Source organism: Corythoichthys intestinalis, chromosome 18, assembly GCF_030265065.1.
Source record: "Corythoichthys intestinalis isolate RoL2023-P3 chromosome 18, ASM3026506v1, whole genome shotgun sequence".
Lineage (NCBI taxonomy): Eukaryota > Metazoa > Chordata > Actinopteri > Syngnathiformes > Syngnathidae > Corythoichthys > Corythoichthys intestinalis.
The window spans coordinates 13,628,344-13,647,173 of NC_080412.1; the positions used below are offsets into that span (position 1 = coordinate 13,628,344).

General features: G+C 39.8%; 1 protein-coding gene across 4 annotated transcripts in view; it reads left to right on the forward strand.

The window, feature by feature from the left end:
- Positions 1 to 18,830, forward strand: part of LOC130906646 (rap1 GTPase-activating protein 2-like) — a 63,719-nt gene that overhangs the window by 28,183 nt on the left and 16,706 nt on the right. For 3 of the 4 annotated variants that reach the window (XR_009061350.1, XR_009061351.1, XM_057821172.1), the window contains exons 3-9: positions 9,370 to 9,457; positions 9,620 to 9,655; positions 9,819 to 9,866; positions 14,360 to 14,392; positions 14,467 to 14,682; positions 17,242 to 17,345; positions 18,714 to 18,792. Coding sequence is in view for 2 of the 4 variants with exons in the window: in XM_057821172.1 (XP_057677155.1) it covers positions 9,370 to 9,457; positions 9,620 to 9,655; positions 9,819 to 9,866; positions 14,360 to 14,392; positions 14,467 to 14,682; positions 17,242 to 17,345; positions 18,714 to 18,792 (604 nt within the window). In the remaining 2 variants the exon portion in view is untranslated. Of the gene's footprint in view, positions 1 to 2,488; positions 3,608 to 9,369; positions 9,458 to 9,619; positions 9,656 to 9,818; positions 9,867 to 14,359; positions 14,393 to 14,466; positions 14,683 to 17,241; positions 17,346 to 18,713; positions 18,793 to 18,830 lie in introns of those variants that run through there. The other variant, XM_057821173.1, reaches the window with a different exon arrangement.

An 18,830-nucleotide genomic window follows, 5' to 3' on the forward strand; every position in this document is an offset into this window, starting at 1 on the left:
TTACAACGCTCTGCTGGAATTTTAGACCACTCTTCTTTGGCCAACTGCTCCAGGTCTCTGAGATTTGAAGGGTGCCTTCTCCAAACTGCCATTTTCAGATCTCTCCACAGGTGTTCTATAGGATTCAGGTCTGGACTCATTGATGGCCACTTTGGAATTCTCCAGTGCTTTCTCTCAAACCATTTTCTAGTGTGTTTTGCGTCATTGTCCTGCTGGTAGACCCATGACCTCTGAGGGAGACCCAGCGTTCTCAAGCTGGGCCCTACATTATGCTGCAAAATTAGTTGGTAGTCTTCAGATTTTATAATGCCATGCACGCAGTCAAGCAGTCCAGTGCCATAGGCAGCAAAGCAACCCCAAAACATCAGGGAACCTCCGCCATGTTTGATTGTGGGGACCATGTTTTTCTTTGAAGGCCTAGTTTTTTTTCCTGTAAACTCTATGTTGATGCCTTTTCCTAAAAAACTCTACTTTTTTCTCATCTGACCAGAGAACATTCTTCCAAAACGTTTTTGGCTTTCTCAGGTAAGTTTTAGCAAACTCTAGCCTGGCTTTTCATGTCCCTGGGTCAGAAGTGGGGTCTTTCTGGGTATCTTACCATAGAGTCACTTTTCATTCAGATGCCGACGGATAGTACGGGTTGACACCATTGTACCCTCGGACTGCAGGACAGCTTGAACTTGTTTGGATGTTAGTCGAGGTTCTTTATCCACCATCTGCACAATCTTTTGTTGAAATCGCTCCTCAATTCTTTTCTTAACCCAGTGTAGTTCACTTTTCCGTCCACAACTAGGGAGGTTAGCCACAGTGCCATGGGCTTTACACTTATTGATGACACTGTGCACGGTAGACACAGGAACATTCAGGTCTTTGGAGATGCAGTTGTAGCCTTGAGATTGCCCATGCTTCCTCGCAATTTTGCTTCTCAAGTCCTCAGACAGTTCTTTGGTGTTCTTTCTTTTCTCCATGCTCAATGTGGTACACACAAGGACACAGGACAGAGGTTGAGTCAACTTTAATCAATTTTAACTGGCTGCAAGTATGATTTAGTTATTGCCACCACCTCTTATGTGCCACAGGTAAGTAACAGGTGCTGTTAATTACACAAATTAGAGAAGCATCACATGATTTTCAAAGGGTGCCAATACTTTTATCCGGACGAATTTTGGAGTTTTGTGTAAAATGATAATGATTTCATTGTTTTCCCATTGTCTTTTGTGTTTATCATTGCAAGCAAAATAAATGAAGATATTACCACCGATGCATTTGTAATTGCAATCATTTTCTGGGAGAAATTGAGCATTATCTGGCAGAATTGCAGGGGTGCCAATTAGGGATGGGAATTGATAAGATTTTTACGATTCCGATATTATTATCGATATTGCTTAACAATTCGATTCTTTATCGATTCCTTTATCGATTCTAATTTGGACTAATGGACTGTATGAGGTTCCGGGTTCAATATGTTTTATGGGTCATTTGCCTCGGAGTGTCGGTTAGAACACAAGGAGCGGAGAGTGGAGTAGATCTTTGGCACTTTTAATCCAACTTGGCAACAGGCACAACTATATACAGGCAATGGCACTTGATATGACTATCACTCAATGAGCAGATGAGAGCATGCGTGGAAAGATGTTGATGTATTGGTATGTGTGTGGAAGAAGACTGGAATTTGTGGGTATATGTGTGGTTCTGAAAGAAAAGAAATTTACATCATATTAGTGCTGATGCAATAAACAATGCAGATTGACTGTAAAGCAGTCAATAACACGCATACATGACTCGCACAGTATAATGAACACAAAGGTGGGGATGGCAAGAGTCCATGTGCGGTCATCTTGGCCATAAAAGTGGCGAAAACTAAGCACTTTACACTCATATGGATGTACAACATCATCTTAAGATGCTAAACTAACACATTCCCTCTTAACACAAATGTGCAACGCGAATATTATGTAAACAACGCTCTCCTCGACGCAGCGAGAACAAGCGGGAGCAACCAGCCGACGTAACAGTAAACGGTCGCGCTGATAACGGCTCTATTTATTTATTTAATAGGGTACAGTGCACATTGATGAACATCTAAAAAGATGTAAATATGCCAGATTGTAGCAAGAATATGCTAATTTACATCTGTAGTCCCTAAACAGGTGACACAAAGATACAAAAAGAAAAGAAATAACAAAAGATTACAATAAAACAACACAATACATTACGTTACTAAGAACTCAAAAGTCAGTGATTGCAAGACTGATTTGCTTTCAACCACTGCTTGAGCTGAGTTTTGAAAGTTCGAGACCTCTGTGAGCCCTTTTTTTTTTTTAGAAAGTCCGACATGGGAGGTGGGGCAAATCCATGTAACACCTTGTACATTAGACAGGTAGTTTTAAAAATTTTTTTAATTCTCAAGGCTCAATAAGCAGTACTTTTTAAAAATGTTACACACATGGAATGACATTGGTTTAACTCTAACTTATCATAAGAACTTTATAGCATGAAGAGGAAATACTTACATTCGTTCATGGACGCACAGATTATACTTCCTCTAAAAGGTAGCCGTCCTCTGCTAGAAATGCGCACTTTACGCCTATTCTCGGTCCCAGAATATGCAGCGCGCATGACGTAGAACAATAACAGGAACTAACTGACTGGTTGCTATGGGAACGAACGCATACCAATGGAATCTTCCTAACAGGAGTATTAAAATTGCTAATAAAATCGTTTAGAATTATTTTAGATGCATATACGTATGTTATATTTTTCTTATAGTGTATTCGACGAGGAATACGATAGACCCATTAATAGACTTTTTAGGAAAAATCACCATTTCTTTAAGTAGTCTCATGAGTCATGACATGGCCTGTAAAGTCAATGTAATTTCACTTGGCAACGCCTCTCTCCAGGTTACACTTGATGAGAAATCTCGCCATTGGTAAATATATTTTCGCGCTTGTCGATTCGCAAGTGTGTAACATGCGCAAATTTTAAAATGTAAATCGTGCTGGTTGGAACCGATAAGAGAATCGTTAGAAAAATTGCCAATCGATTCCATGGTATCCGAACACTCGGAACCGGTTCTCTTTAAGAACCGGTTCTCGAATCCCATCCCTAGTACTAATAGTTTTGGCTAGCACTGTATAGCGAATTTAACTATAATGAACAATTTTAGATTAGGGTTGGAATGGAAGCTAATTAACGCTAATATGCTAGCAATCTACCTGTGTGTATAATTGTAACATAATAATAATAACAACATGAATAAGGTGATACACACAGGCAGCCAACAACCTCACTAGCTTTTTACATGACAATGCATTAATAATCGGAAAACATAAATGCAGTTTTTTTTCTTAAATTTAGAATGGCCCCCACATGTATGAAAAGTTATTTATTTTCATATGCGTAAATTCCATTTTAAAACATCACTATCAGCTTGTAAATAATCAATGTGATGTCATAAATTGTAAACAGTCACTTAGAGAGAAAGAGAGAGAGTAGAATTGGGAGAAAGAGAGAGAGAGAGAGAGAGAGAGAGAGAGAGGCTGCATCTCATCAGACTTGGATACTCAGTTACCGACGGCAACAGAGCAATGCTGCACGACCACTGGTAAGTCTGGCATTATCCTCCCCATCTGTGTGCATGGATTTTTCTTGTATTTGATGGAAGTGCGACACAAATGACTTCATCTTTAAATACATTCATTCAAACCATTCATCGTTCACACCTTGCATTTTCTTAATGTTAAAATGACATTTCATCCTCCTACGAGTGTGAAGATAAAAACTCGAGAGCGCGTGTCGCTAAAGGGCAGAGCGCCTGGCCCGCCGCGTTCTTGTCAACAAATCAGTGTTTTCTTCCTTTTGCCGTTGGTCTACACCAGAGTTTTTTTGCTTCTCGTTCTTGATTTAATTTGTTGACCAAAGTAAATGAATTTGCAACTGATAAGAGCAATGAAAATCCGCCAAAATAAAGCCTGGAGTGGACTCCCCTGCAGGTGGAGCAGATTTACTACGTGCATGCATGTGGCTGTGCTCCAAAAGTGACATAAGTCTGTGTGCACGCGTGCACGGACATGTGATGCTGGACTAATTTGAGGAGCAAAAATGCACCATCAAGAGCAACAACATCAGATAGAAATCATTTTTATTGTTTCCTTTAACCCGTTCATACACAAATTGTGTTTTTTTTTCTTCAATTTTTCTTTGATTACATTCTTGTAGAGCAGGGGTCGCAAACTTGCTGTGGCTCACATTTGACATCCAATTGTAGTCCTGTGTTAGTGTTTCCCATACGTATTTTGCGACGGGCAATTAAAAAAAATATATTAATTTTAATTGAAATGATTGAGGTAATTGAAGTATACATTTTGAAAAAAAACAATCAATATTTAAATAGGAATAAAAAAGCCACGAGTAATAAAAACATTCTAAATACAATAAAATAAATGTAGAAAATTTAAACTTCAGAAAATATAACAAATGCTAATAAACTGAAAAAAAAAGAAGAATAAACATAAATTCAAATAAGTGTGGCCCATGTGTATCTTGCCTAGGGAATTTTATTTATTTTTTGTTTTGTTTTATAAATCTCTTTTATATATCGCTCTATAATCTCTCTTTTAAAAAAAATTCTATTATACCGTCCCTAAGGTATTACCTATTTTCTTATGTCCCAAAATGCACGGAGAAATCCCTCGCTTGCAGCTGCAAGGCTCAACTCTCCCCCACTGGTTGTTGCTCGGTGTCAGTAAATCAGCTGTGCTACACGATGGCTGGAGGAGATGAAATCGCTGGTATGGGAATACTTCAGCTACAGAAAAGTTACAGATGGCCGTGGCTTAGAGGACGAGGGCTAAATGACATGTAAAACATGTTTGCGGAGGGTGGCTTCCGAGGAGGCGATACCTCCAATATGATATCGTATTTATACAAAATTTAAGGTTAGGAAACACTGTCATGAATGTTTCCCACCAGCAACAAGAGTTAACTCCAGCGTGTTTAGTGTGTCTAGCGATGGTAAAACGTGTTGTTTTTTGTCTCTGGCAGCTGTCTGTGTTGAGAAAGAGGGTGTGTGGATAATGTAAACATGATACGAGTCATACACACGTGCTTTTCATGGAAATTAATTCAATTACTTTTATTGTGATGGTAATAATGTTGAGCTGTGGCTGTGGGTTTAGGCTCACCTACAGCACTGAATTTATTTTAATTTTATTAAGTACACACACATATATATATATATATATATATATATATATATACATACACATACATACATATATATACATATATATACATACATAATTTTTTATTTATTTGTTTATTTATTTTATTTTAACTTATCATTATACTTATGTTCAAATTTGCTAACGTTTTGAAAAATAAAAATCCTGTTCAAGGGATTTTTAAAAATAAATTTTAACTAAGGTATCTCAAAGCAACACATTTGAGAGCTGTAATTGCAATACAGTGATATTTTGTTTTTGGTTTTTAATTAAAGAAATACATTTATGTCTTTCTGCTTCGTGCTTGTACACCCTATTACCCTCCCTCCTGCTGCTTGTTCAACAGTGCAGCTGGCATTTGGTACTTAAAGTTACTGATGTTTGACAGGTTTGTAGCTTTTCTCTGGGGAGAAAAGGCTTGGTAGCGTTACGATCAAAGGTGTTAATTGTCGTTGTCGAGAGGCTGTTTTCGGCAGCGAGCATCAAAGCGGGACTGAATTTGAGTGGACTCACTCAATGAAGCAATTATTCAAGATTTTTCTACGTTATTCTTATTTAAAAATAATTCACATTATGACGGTGGCACGATGGGACAGTGCTTAGCACGACCACCTCAGAGTTCTGGGATCGTAGGTTCAATCCCGGCCGTCCTGTGTGGAATTTGTATGTTCTTCCTGTGCCTGCGTGGATTTTCTACAGGCTCCTGCCACACCCCAAAAAAACATGCATGGTATGCTTAATGAACACTCCAAATTGTCCATTGGTATGAATGTGTGAATGAATAGTTATGTGTCTATGTGGCTAGGTTCATACTGCAGGTCTTAATACACAATTCCGATTTTTTTGTCACATCTGTTTTTTTCACATGCTCGTTCGGACTGGCTTTTTCCATTAAGCCCATTCAAGTGTTACGCATGCGCACTAATTTGCAGTCTGACATGCGCTGAGCAAACTGACCCGCATGCGCAGAAACATCAAAACAAATAACTATGCACTGTGCGTTCATGACGCACACACATAAGCCTTGTGTGTGCATCAATTTGCCTCGACTCGGCCAAGTAAGCAATACTGAAATATTGCTTATTTGGCACACAGTAAGAAACCGAGCATTATCAGACGTATCCTTTTCTTCATTGTATTTTTTTATGACTGGGTCAAGCCCGCCTCCTGTGTAGTAAAAGCCAAGTTCAAGCTGGGCACGAACAATAATGAACAGCTACATCGCTGCCGTCTTGCGTGCCTCCCTCGCTCTTTGCTGACGTAATTGCTGCATGAATTTCGATTTGGGAAACTTGAGAGTTCAGGACGCCGCCACATTCTGGAAAATGTGGCCCAGATCGGATTTAAACCACATACAAAAGTGACACAGATCGGATTTGAAATGGTCCACTTCTATGCGACTTGTCACGTTCAGATCATCAACTTATTGCCTCACTTGAGTCGGAAAAACATGAAAAAATCAATTTCCTGCATTAAGACCTGCAGTATGAACCTAGCCAACATGGACTGATTGGTGTCTGTGATGCCTGCAGGTTAAGAGTAAGCAATTAGCTTTAAGCCGGTAGAAGCACAAAAGTGCTTGTTACTTAAAGTGCGTATGACACCAAAAAGAATGTTTACTCCATATTTCATTCGGTGTTTTATGCTCCTGAATGAAATGGACCGCTTGGATGTGTATGGAAGCAATCGTTTTAAATTTTTGAATCCTGCGCCATGAAAATGAGTGACTTCCGGCTTCAGCCTCGGGTTTAGGACGAATGCGAATGTGACGTCACCCGGGTCAGCATCTAACAATACAGCATTGCTTTATAGCGTGCAGATGGACTGCGAATTCAGCTGATTTTGCAGGTTAATCGATTTATTTTTCGCATCACGCCAGCCAAATGGCTGTAGAAAATTGTTGCCGCACCAGGGATAGGCGTGTGAGCCTTTTTGGGTTTCAAAAGGTTCCCGTTCACTGCGGATATTGGTCAAAACAAGACCTGCTACTGTGGGACCATTGGATTTGCAAGGAAGTGAGTGAACATAGTATTTTGTATTATGTCAAATACTGGGATCATGGCACAAATTTTATCACGGAGGTGGCTTGCTTTTTGTGGCTGATTGTCCACCGAAAATGTCACTCGGCCGACGACCGGCAGCTTGTCGCACACCCCCCTGCCGGGAGAGCGCTACAATCGGCTTATTGCCCTCTTTGTGAGACCTGTGTTTTGTCAAATTTTCAAGCCCATCAGAAATCAAAGCAAGCAAAAAAGCAATTTTCTTTTAAAAATGGCCATGAATACAGCAATTACAAGGTAAACACTACAAACTTTCATTAAAGGACTATTTACTTACGTTTGATCATGGACGGAAATGTAGAAAAGTTCTCCTCAGACACATCCTGCAATGTTAGCTGCACAACAACTGCACGCCTTCTCTCTCTCTCTCTTCGCCGTGTAGTAAAGCATTTTTTTACGCCATATTCGTGTTAGCCATGTGGCAGCTGCGCGCTCCTCCGACGTCGGCCGGTTTGTCCGGCGGTACTCTCCAGCTGCTTCCCCGGCGAGCTCTCCTGTCCGTAGCAGGGAAACGAGCTGTAACATGCTTGCCGCCGGGCGGGTTGCTGATCGGCGAAGAGAATCGACAACCCCGCCGTCGTGTGACATGATGCTGTGTAGGTTTGTGTGATTTTTCAAAGCAAAGCAAAAAAAAAAAAGACTGAGACGTCACTAGGTTCGGGTCAGCATGTCGGCTAGCTGTCACGCCTCTTGGCTTGTTTACATTCTCCGAAGCCAGGGCAGGGAAATGACAAAAGCCTGACTAACTACGGTGGCATAAAATATCGTTCGGGAGGTGCGACAATAAAGGTGAAGTCGACAGTTTTGACAAATACGGAGTAATTTTGCCATGTCGTACTGAATAAATGCATTTTTATGATTTCATATTCCATTTAGCAAAAGACTGTTATTTGTCATGACCAAACCATTTATTTGGCTATTGTGGAAAAATACTTTGGTAAAAAGAATATCCTGTAAAAATATTGGAGTTGAGAGACTGAAACAATGACATTTTGCGGCTCTCTTCGTCCCATTTTCCTCGTTCTGAATAATTCCTCCTCAATGGGTTGAATTCTAAATCAGATGAAACCATGATCCTGCCGACGTCATCCTCCTGTTGAGGACGCTAGAGCCCTATAATGGTAGGCGTGGCTAAACGGCGGATTAAAAGACAAATTTGTAGTTATCTGCGCTTTGCCAAATTGTTGTATATAGTCGAATCGTCTCAAAATATGATTGTAATTCACATAATAATGCTATTTAAGACTTTTTTTTATCCTGTCATATGCAGTTTAACTCACTGGCGGAAGTTGCCAGCGGTAGACATCAAATCAGTTTGAATTAGGAGGGCTGGAAATGAATGAACAAATTCACTGGTCGAAGGTCAAAACGTGTGGGCTGCGTAACAAGCTGAAAAAATGGACAGAAATGAAATACGGCTAATATTTTTGTCGAGCTTTGATTTGCACGAAGAGCCTAAAACGAATTGTGGTACAATGTGGTAATTTTTCCTGTGAGTTTTGTTGGCGTACTGACGAATACTTGAAAGTGGAATAGTTGCAAATAAATGAGAACGTATTTGCATGTGTTTTACACAAAAACGGTGCAAATTTGCATTTCCGACAAATAACACCTGCCCTTTCTCACTATAAGCCAACATAAAGGTACACATAGAGTAGCCGCATCGCCGCGCTCACCAGGCGTGACCTTTTCTCTCTTGGCAGGCTTCATGTCTCCATGGTCGCATCCCGGTGACCTTTTTTGTTTGTACATCTACTCGTTCTTTCAAGTCGCCTGCACACCAAAATTCAGTAGGTTTCTGTCGTTTTGTTTCACCAAGGATACAAAATTTCAGAAAATATCAGAATTTTCTTGATGTGATCTTTTTTTATTGTGTTGCTTCTTGCATCGTGTCCCTTGTGTGAACTCACTCGAGGCGCTTGACTCTTTAAATAAGTAGTAGACGTCCAATTCATTTGAAGTGGGAGGCTGGCAGCGAATGAACGTTCGTTCATTCGCTGCCAGCGCTCCCACTTCTAATGGATTGGACGCCTAGTGCTGTCAAGGGCAGCCAATGAGTTAACTAGTAATGATGTTTGTTCCAGTAAACAAGAACTCCAGGCGGCCTCCAATGGCGCCGATGTCGACTGCCCGCCGCCCTCGCCTCCCCGCACCGCACCTCCCACCACCAAGGTAAATCCTTCCCACGGGTCCCATCATGTCAAATCTCCCCTAAAACATAGACATTAGTTCAGAGTTGGACAGCATGAAGCCCATCGGTCTTTGCCAGGGCAGTTACTATGGTTACCAGTAAAATAAAATAACGACAATATCGATCCCTTTGTGTGTCCGCAGTCGGCCCATTTCTTTGACACTATGGACAAGATGGAGGTAAGTCATGTGACATGATTGCTGGCCCTTTTTTTTACTGGGTGGTCGTTAAATTCGATTTATTTTTCTTTGTAATTATGGGAGGGCTCAATAACTAAGAGTAATATACCACCACGTGGTGGTCTGTGCTCACCACTGCCCCACATTTTGGTCTGTGATGCAGCAGGTTCCAGAAGCTGCTGAGATGAAGGCCGTCCCTCCGAGGCAGAAGGCATGTCAGTCAGTCTGTCTGTACTCGCGTCCAGTTGCCTGTTTGTCACTAGTTTTGTCCCACTAATTCATTGTCATCAACATTGGGGTAGTGTGTAGATAGACATGTGCCGATTACCAGTTTCAAGGTATACCGTGGTATGAAAACGTCAAGTTTTCAAAACAGCAAAAAAATTTATAATATATCATAATGTCCCTAAAGTATTAGCTATTTTTTATGTCCCAAAAATGCATGAAGACATCCCTCGCTTGCAGCTGCAAGGCTCAACCATCCCTCACTGGTTGTTGCTCAGTGTCAGTGAATCAGCTGTGCTACACTATGGTTGGAGGAGATGAAACTCCTGAACTTTTCCCTTTCCCCCCATTGAAGAAAACGAAAACGCTGGTACGGGAATACTTCAGCTACAGAAATGTTACAGAGGAGGGCCAACCGACATGTGAAACATGTTTGCGGAGGGTGACTGCCGAGGAGGCAATACCTCAATATGATTTCGCATTTATTCAAAATTAAAGGTTAGTAAACACAATCACGAATGGTTTCCACCAGCTACGAGAGTTAACTCCAGTGTCATTAGTGTGTCTAGCGGTGGTAAAACGTCCAGTTTTTTTTCTCTCTGGCAACAGTCTGTGTTGAGAAAGAGAGTGTGTATAATGTAAACATGATGCAAGTCATACACATGTGCTTTTTATGGAAAATAATTCAATTATTTTTGTTCTGATGGTAATAATGTTGAGCTGTGGCTGTGGGCTTAGGCCACTGGTGGGCAAACCGGTCCTCGAGGGCCGCAGTGGGTCCTGGTCTGTTCTAACTTAAGACAGTTTAACCCAGGTGTCCCCAAACTTTTTCCTGTGAGGGCCACAAAACTTTTCCCTTCTCTGATGAGGGGCCGGGGTCAGTTTGTAACAGAAAAAGTGTGACGATTGCAGGAGTGCCTAAATGTAAAAATTTATTGTTTTTCAGAAAGCCACAATCACGTAACCCTTCCTGGATTCTTCACAGAACAGAAGTAAATAAAATAAATATAATATAATTAGGGCTGTCAAACGATTACAATTTTTAATCAAGCTAATTACAGCTTAAAAATTAATTAATCGTAATTAATCGCAATTAATCGCAATTCAAACCATCTATAAAATATGCCATATTTTTCTTTAAATTATATATATATATTCTGTAAAATAAATTGTTGGAATGGAAAGATAAGACACAAGATGGATATATACATTCAACATACGGTACATAAGGTCTGTATTTGTTTATTATAACAATAAATCAACAAGATGGCACTAACATTATTAACATTCTGTTAAAGTGATCCATGGATAGAAAGACTTGTAGTTCTTAAAAGATAAATGTTAGTACAAGTTATAGAAACTTTATATTAAAACCCCACTTAATGTTTTCGTTTTAATAAAATTTGTAAAATTTTCAATCAAAAAATAAACTAGGAGCCCGCCATTGTTGATGTCAATAATTACTTACACAATGCTCATGGGTGCTGAAGCCTATAAAATCAGTCGCACCCAAGCGCCAGCAGAGGGCAGCAAAACTCCATAAAACACAATTAACAAGTGGGCATTTCAACCTACTGTCATTTACTGTAAATCTGTCTGAGTGGGACATGTGCGTTAATTGCGTCAAATATTATAACGGTATTAATTTCAAAAATTAATTACCGCCCGTTAACGCGATAATTTTGACAGCCTTAAATATAATATAATATAATATAATATAATATAATATAATATAATATAATATAATATAATATAATATAATATAATATAATATAATATAATAACACAATTAATTAAATAGACAATAACCAAATAACCCTCTCTGAGTTCTTCACAGAAAAAGGCCAGGAAATAAATAACACTACTGAGAAAAAAAAAATTCAAAATGCTCTCTGGGATTGTTCAGGGGGCCGGACCAAATGTGGAGGCGGGGCGTATCCGGTCCGCGGGCCGTAGTTTGGGGACCCCTGGTTTAACCAATGAGGTTTTAGCCGAAACAAGAGGCACCTGACTGCAATGAATTGATTGCACTTGTAAGAAACCTACCCCTGGCTTAGGCTCACCTAAAAGACTGCATTTATTTTAATTTTATTTTGAATATTTTGATATATTTATTTTATTTTAACTTAAAATTATTTTATACTTATGTTCCAATTTGCTAATTTGTTTTGAAAAATAAAAATCCTGTTTAATGTAAAGTTTTTATTTATTCATTTATTTATTTATTTAACTCTTTTTTTTTAAAAACCCAGATATCTCAAAGTAACGCATTTTAGAGCTGTAATTGCCATTGCAATACCGTGAAACCGTGATATTTTGGCTTGAGGTTATCATACCGTCAGAATATCATACCGGCACATGCCTAGACTAGTAAATAGAAAGCCTGTTCCATCATATGCCTCATCTCATCACGTGACTTATAAGAAGTTAGATATTATTTGTGCCACTTTGAACTACATTGGGTTAACTCCAGTTTTGTCATTTTAAAGCGAGTAGAGAAAAGGCTAAGCTTTCTTCAGACCAGTACTAGTCAAAGTCTAGGTTTATTTCCAACTTTGAAACTAAGAGTGTACTTTAGAGTCATCATTGCAACACTGAGCCCATTTTGCCATCAAACCAGGCTTTACCTTCCACAAAAAAAAAAAAATGTAACAAAACTAGAGGAACACTCTGATAGAGCAGACTTCTGCCTAAGCAGTATCGCCATATTTCAGACCTCTGTGACCTTTGACTCTTCTCATCATATCACGTCCCCGGCAAAATTAAGTTAAAAAGGCTAATCTGTCATCGTTTTTAAAAGAAATACCTATTCTGATCTCTGTGACTTTTGACATCTTTAACACAAAATTGCACTTATTCACTGCCATTGACAGCGCTCGACGTCAAATCCATTTGAACTAGGATGGTTGGCATTGAGTAATCATGTTTCACTGCCATTGATGGTGTGAGACATCCAGTCCAATTTGACTGGGGGTCTGGCAGCCAGAGACGGATCCACCAGGCTGGTATGGAGTGGCAACTGGCACCCTAAAAGATAGGCTTGCCACCCCAGTCACCATCGATGAAATAAAAAAAAACTAAAGGTCCAGTCAATTTGACATTTACTTTCATCAATTAAATTGTGGTGTCTTTGAGGATCCTTATAATATAACATAAAAAAGATTTTATGGAGCCAAGTTTCCCTCTATCAATTTGTAATATCACTTGGGCCTCTTTGTAGTGTCTACACATACGAGTTCTAAGCAAACTCTGATTCAATATGTGTACACATCTGCTTTATGTTCACACTTGGTGTGTAACAATTAACCATTGTGGATCAATATATCGATTTGTTTAGCACAATTGAATATAATTCGATCAAAATGCAAAATGATTATAATTTTGATATGCCGTTTTGTAAATAAAAGAAAAAAATACTTTGAAAAAATATTTCAACAAAATTGTCATACACATCAAAACTGATTTGTATTTTTAAATGTCTCCATAATTTTGTATTAAATCGATTAAAGGCCTTTGAAGCGAATCGTCACAGAATATCCTATCATTGTCCAAAGAAATAATAATTTCCTATACCATCATGAAATATTTGCCACCCTTAAAAGGTTCCTTCCCCCCACTCGCCACCCCATGAATATTTTTCTAGATCCGCTCCTGCTGACAGCGACCTCTAGAATACGAGTTATCATTTTTGATAAATACAGCGAGTCCCCGGGTTACAAACGAGTTCCCTTCCCACGCTAGCGACGTAACACGAATTTCCGCGTAAATTGGAATCAACCCTTTAAGTACCCCTAAATACCACCTAAATCTCAAAATAACGATCCAAAAACATGTATTATACGTCATAAAACTATCCTCGCTGAGACATTGGAGCTAAGTCGTAGCTAGACAGCGAGCTAAAGTGTAATCTTAACACCTCTCTCTCTCTCTCACTCAGCTGCGCGACTTCTTCGTGTAAGCAAATGTGCTCTTCCTCATGTGTGCGTTTTTCTTTGTGTACGCAAATACGTTATTCGCGTGCGATAGTACTATCTCCTCTATGCTTCATGCGCCAAAATAAAAGCATGCGTCACAAAACAAAAGTCAACATTATAATCAAATACACATTTCGCCAAAGGGCAGGACAGTCATATTAATAAAATGTAAAAAATAAGATACTGTGAGGTACAATAAGGTACTGTTTACGTGACGTAAACGACTGGAGACAAAATGGCAGCAGCGTAGAGTTGAAATCACGTAAGTCGGGTACGTCATAACCCAGGGACTATCTGTATCGATCATCACTAATTGTTTGAAATCAACTAATCCCTAAGGGCATGCACCTATTCTGTACAAATATGAAAATGCCCCAGATTTGATTGGCCTCATAACACTTTGACATCATGTCCTGCAAAATGAGAAAAATGGAGTTAGCCCACTTTTGTTCTCACTGGCTCCTATGCAAGGACAAGTAAATGTGACAGCTCTTTCTTCAAACAGGATGACTACATACCTTATCCAAGGATTGAGGAGGTGAGAAGCTTTCTTGCCAGTGTTATTCTAGGCAACTGACTGGACTGTAAATCATTGGCACTTTGCATGTGCAGGTATTGGAGAAGGGAGGACCATTCCCCCAAGTCATCCTCCCCCAGTTTGGAGGTTACTGGATAGAGGACCCCGAGGAAGCAGCGCCCCTTCCCGCCACCGGTAGAGACGAAGTGTTAGAAGGAGTAGACGAGGCACAGGAAAACGCAGGGGGCGGCTATCGTCTGGAAGAGTCCAACCAAGCCGCACGGGCGTACAGGAAGTACTTTTTGGGCAAGGTGTGCTGTAGCATCAGACACTTCTCGTTGCATATCCAAGTAGACAGTCATCAGTTTTGGAAATTAAATGTCATCGTCATCCAAGTCAAGGTTTCCTTTGAGGGGGGCGATTATGTTTACCAATTAGGACTGCCACGATGCATCGTCTAATCGTTCATCAAATGGATTGACAGCTATTTTGATAGATGATTGTTTCGAAACGTTGTTCGTCTACAGTTGTGTTCAAAATTATTCAACCGCCTGAGTAAATACAGTGTATCACAAAAGTGAGTACACCCCTCGCATTTCTGCAGAAATTTAAGTATATCTTTTCATGGGACAATTGACAAAATGACACTTTGACACAATGAAAAGTAGTCTGTATGCAGCTTGTATAAAAGAGTTAATTTATTTTGCCCTCAAAATAACTCAAAATATAGCCATTAATATCTAAACCCCTGGCAACAAAAGTGAGTACACCCCTACGTACATCCCTAAATGTCCAAATTGAGCACTGTTTGTCATTTTCCTTCCAAAATGCCATATGACTCGTTACAGGAGTGCTGTCAGCATTGTTGCAAAGATTGAAGAGGTGGGGGGTCAGCCTGTTAGCGCTCAGACCATATGCCGCACTCTACATCAAATTGGTGTGCTGTCACCCCAGGAGGAAGCCTCTTCTGAAGTCAGTACACAAGAAAGCCCGCAAACAGTTTGCTGAAGACATGTCAACAAAGCACATGGATTACTGGAACCATGTCCTATGGTCTGATGAGAGTGCGGTGTATGGTCTGAGCGCTAACAGGCTGATCCCCCACCTCTTCAATCTATGCAGCAATGCTGACAGCACTCCTGTAACAAGTCACATAAGTTTTTGGAGGGAAAATGACAAGCAGTACTCAATTTGGACATTTAGGGATGTACGTAGTTACTATGGGGTGAACTAACTTTTGTTGCCAGGGGTTTAGATATTAATGGCTATATTTTGAGTTATTTTGAGGGGAAAATAAATTAACTGTATTATATAAGCTGAACACAGACTACTTTTCATTGTGTCAAAGTGTCATTTTGTCAGTGTTGTCCCATGAAAAGATATACTTAAATATCTGCAGAAATCCGAGAGGTGTACTCATTTTTGTGATACATTGTGTTTGTGCAAGTTTGACATTTGTTTTTTATCTTATTTATAATCACATTAAATAACGACGTGTCAAATAGATAAATACAACTGAAATAACAAAAATATTTTTTAGAATATTCCAATTAATGGCCTTTCTGTGATTACTGCATTGACAAAATTATTCAGCTCCTGAGGTATGTGTAACTTTAGTACTTAGTATAACATCCTTTGCAACAATAAGCTCCTTTAGATGATGAGCATAGCTTGACACAAGTTTCTTGCAGTGATCCACAGGTATCTCTCTGCCCATTGCTTATGGGCAAAGTCCTCCAGTTTGTTAACATTTTTGGGCTTGCGTGCTGCAACTGCTTCTTCAAGTACCTGCAGAGATTTTCAGTAGGATTTAAGTGGTGATTGCGATGGCCACTCCAGAATCTTCCAGCACTTCTTTTGCAACCAAGATGTGGAAGATGTTGAGGTATGCTTAGGATCATTGTCCTCTTGGAAGGTCCAACCTCACCCAAGCCTCAGCTTTGTCAATGACTGCATGACATTTGCACCCAAGATCTCCAGGTATTCAACTGAATTCATAATACCTTGCACACGTTGAAGATTCCCTGTACCTGAAGAAGCAAAACAACCCCAGAGCATGACTGACACCCCCACCACCACCACCATGCCCCACAGTAGATAGGGTGTTCTTTTCTTTATGAGCATCATTCTTTCTCCTCCAAATGTACCGTTGATCCATTGGCCCAAAAAGTTCCAGTTTGGTCTCATCACTCCAGAGAACAGTATACCAAAACCTTTGTGGTTTGTCCACATGGTTTTTGGCATACTTCTTGTGCTTTGTAGTCAGCAGGAGGGTGCGCCTGGGAGTTCTTGCATGGAAGCCATCATTTCTCAGTATGTGTGTTATTGTCTGGGATGAAACCTGAATACCTTCCTATGACATGTCCTGTCGTAGTTCCTCAGCTGTCACCCGGGGATTTTTCTCCAACTTTCGCATCAGGTATCGCACAGTTGCAGACAGTAACCTCTTTCTACCACACCGAGGTAGTATTTCCACTGTGCCTTTAGCTTTAAACTTGCGGACTATGCTCCCAATTTTGTCTCTTGAAATTTTTAGTCCTATTGCTATCTTTTTATATCCATATCCTTACTTATGAAGTGAAATGACCTCCTCTCTGAACGTTTTTGACCATTCCTTGGACTTCACCATGTTGTAAAGATGGGTCAGCCATGTGTCACAGCCCTTTTAAAATCTGCATAATTGCTGCTCATTAGGGTTCCGTTCACATCTACTGATGTTTTCATCAGCTGTTTGACAACACCTGATGGAAACCTTTGTTCTTAGGAGTGGTGGACTTGGGGGTTTGAATAATTTTGAACACAATTGTAAATGTGAGAAGAGAAGATAGCAGCTGATTGTAAGATTTGACGTTGTGTTTTTTTTCCCACAGGAGCATTTAAACTTTTCTTGCCCGTGCAGCAGTGTCGGAAACTTGTTGTTGTCTGTCAGGCATGAAGAGGAGAATCAGCAGGAACACCTCCACATCATCATCAGGTACATTCAGCAGTGTTATTGACGATGATAGATGTCCAGTCATGTGGTTCTTTAAATGATTTTATTATGAGTAGACGTCCAATCCGCGAATTAACGTTCTCTTCCACTTAAAATGGATTGAATGTCTAGTGCCATCAATGGCAGCCAATGAGTTAAGGCCAATGTTGTTTTTGGCAGCCCTTTTTAATTTTTGCCTTGGTCTTTTGGCCGATAGTACTTATTAGTCTTAGTCATATTTTAGTGATCTCAAAATGTGTTTTTTTTCGTCTAGTTTTTGTTGACGAAAACTCAAGACTAATTTAGTCTAGTTTTAGTTGACGTTTACTTAAGATGTTTTCGTCTGTAAAATTAAAAAAAAAAAAAAAAATCTGCAAAACTAAATAAATAAATACAGGTTTCCAACTATTTCGAATTAACATTGACAGACAAGCACATATTATAGCATCTACAAGGACAACACCAACTTGGTGATAAAGCACACTCAGCAGGAAAACAGTATATTATTTTCAATTGATTACACACATCTGGACGCTACGTATGTAAAAAATGTTGTCCGAGAGTTTAAGAGGATGCTCGCCGTTAGCATTAGCCTAATGCTAAAACGAATGGTATGATAACACTACGAGTTACATTTAGTGTGTGATAATCACTCAGCACAGACCTTTAAAGGCTGAAGCAATATTGCATATTCTCTCTGGCCAAGATAAGAAAACAAATCCTACCTTGTGTGCATGCCTTGAGACTGGAGGACACTGCACTGGTGAGTGCGGGAGGGGCGCAGCACGTCACAAGAGTGACACAAGCAGACACTGCTAGGATGCAGGCTAACCACACATAAAATGTCACACGTTCTGAAACTATTGCGCATTTGCGTCGCATTCTTGTCTCGTCAGATGAAAACTGGCATTAGGCTCGTTATGTTTGAGACTCCTAACACGTTTTTAGCCCATTATTATCGCGTCACTGTCATGAAAAAAAAGTTTGTTGACGAAAACAACACTGGTTAAGGCATGCCTGCTTTGTGAGCCTGTATGTCTAGTCCAACATTCTGATGGACGTTGGCCTCTGAGACAGATGAGCTAAAACCAAAGGCTTCACTTTTTCTCTGTTGGATGTTAATGCAACATTCAAATCATTAACCGTAAGAATTCATCAGTGAGTTAACGTGGGGTTAACTCATTAACTTCCCCAGCCTTAGACTATGTACTGCACTGATACAAAAATATTGGGATGTCTGTTCTGTCTTCAACTATATCCCAAAGTAAGGTTAAGGTGTTCAGTTTGTCATCATTTGGATGAATCAAAATTCATAATACGACACTTGATGGTGACTAGCGAGCGTGTGATGGTGCTTTTCTGGAATTTCAGGTCTCGAGTGAAGACAATCTATCAACGGCTGTCGGTGACAGAACTGCCCGATATACCGAGTGTGCAAGAGCTGGTTAAGGTTCGCACAAACGGACAGCCGGCCACTCTTGTAATGTT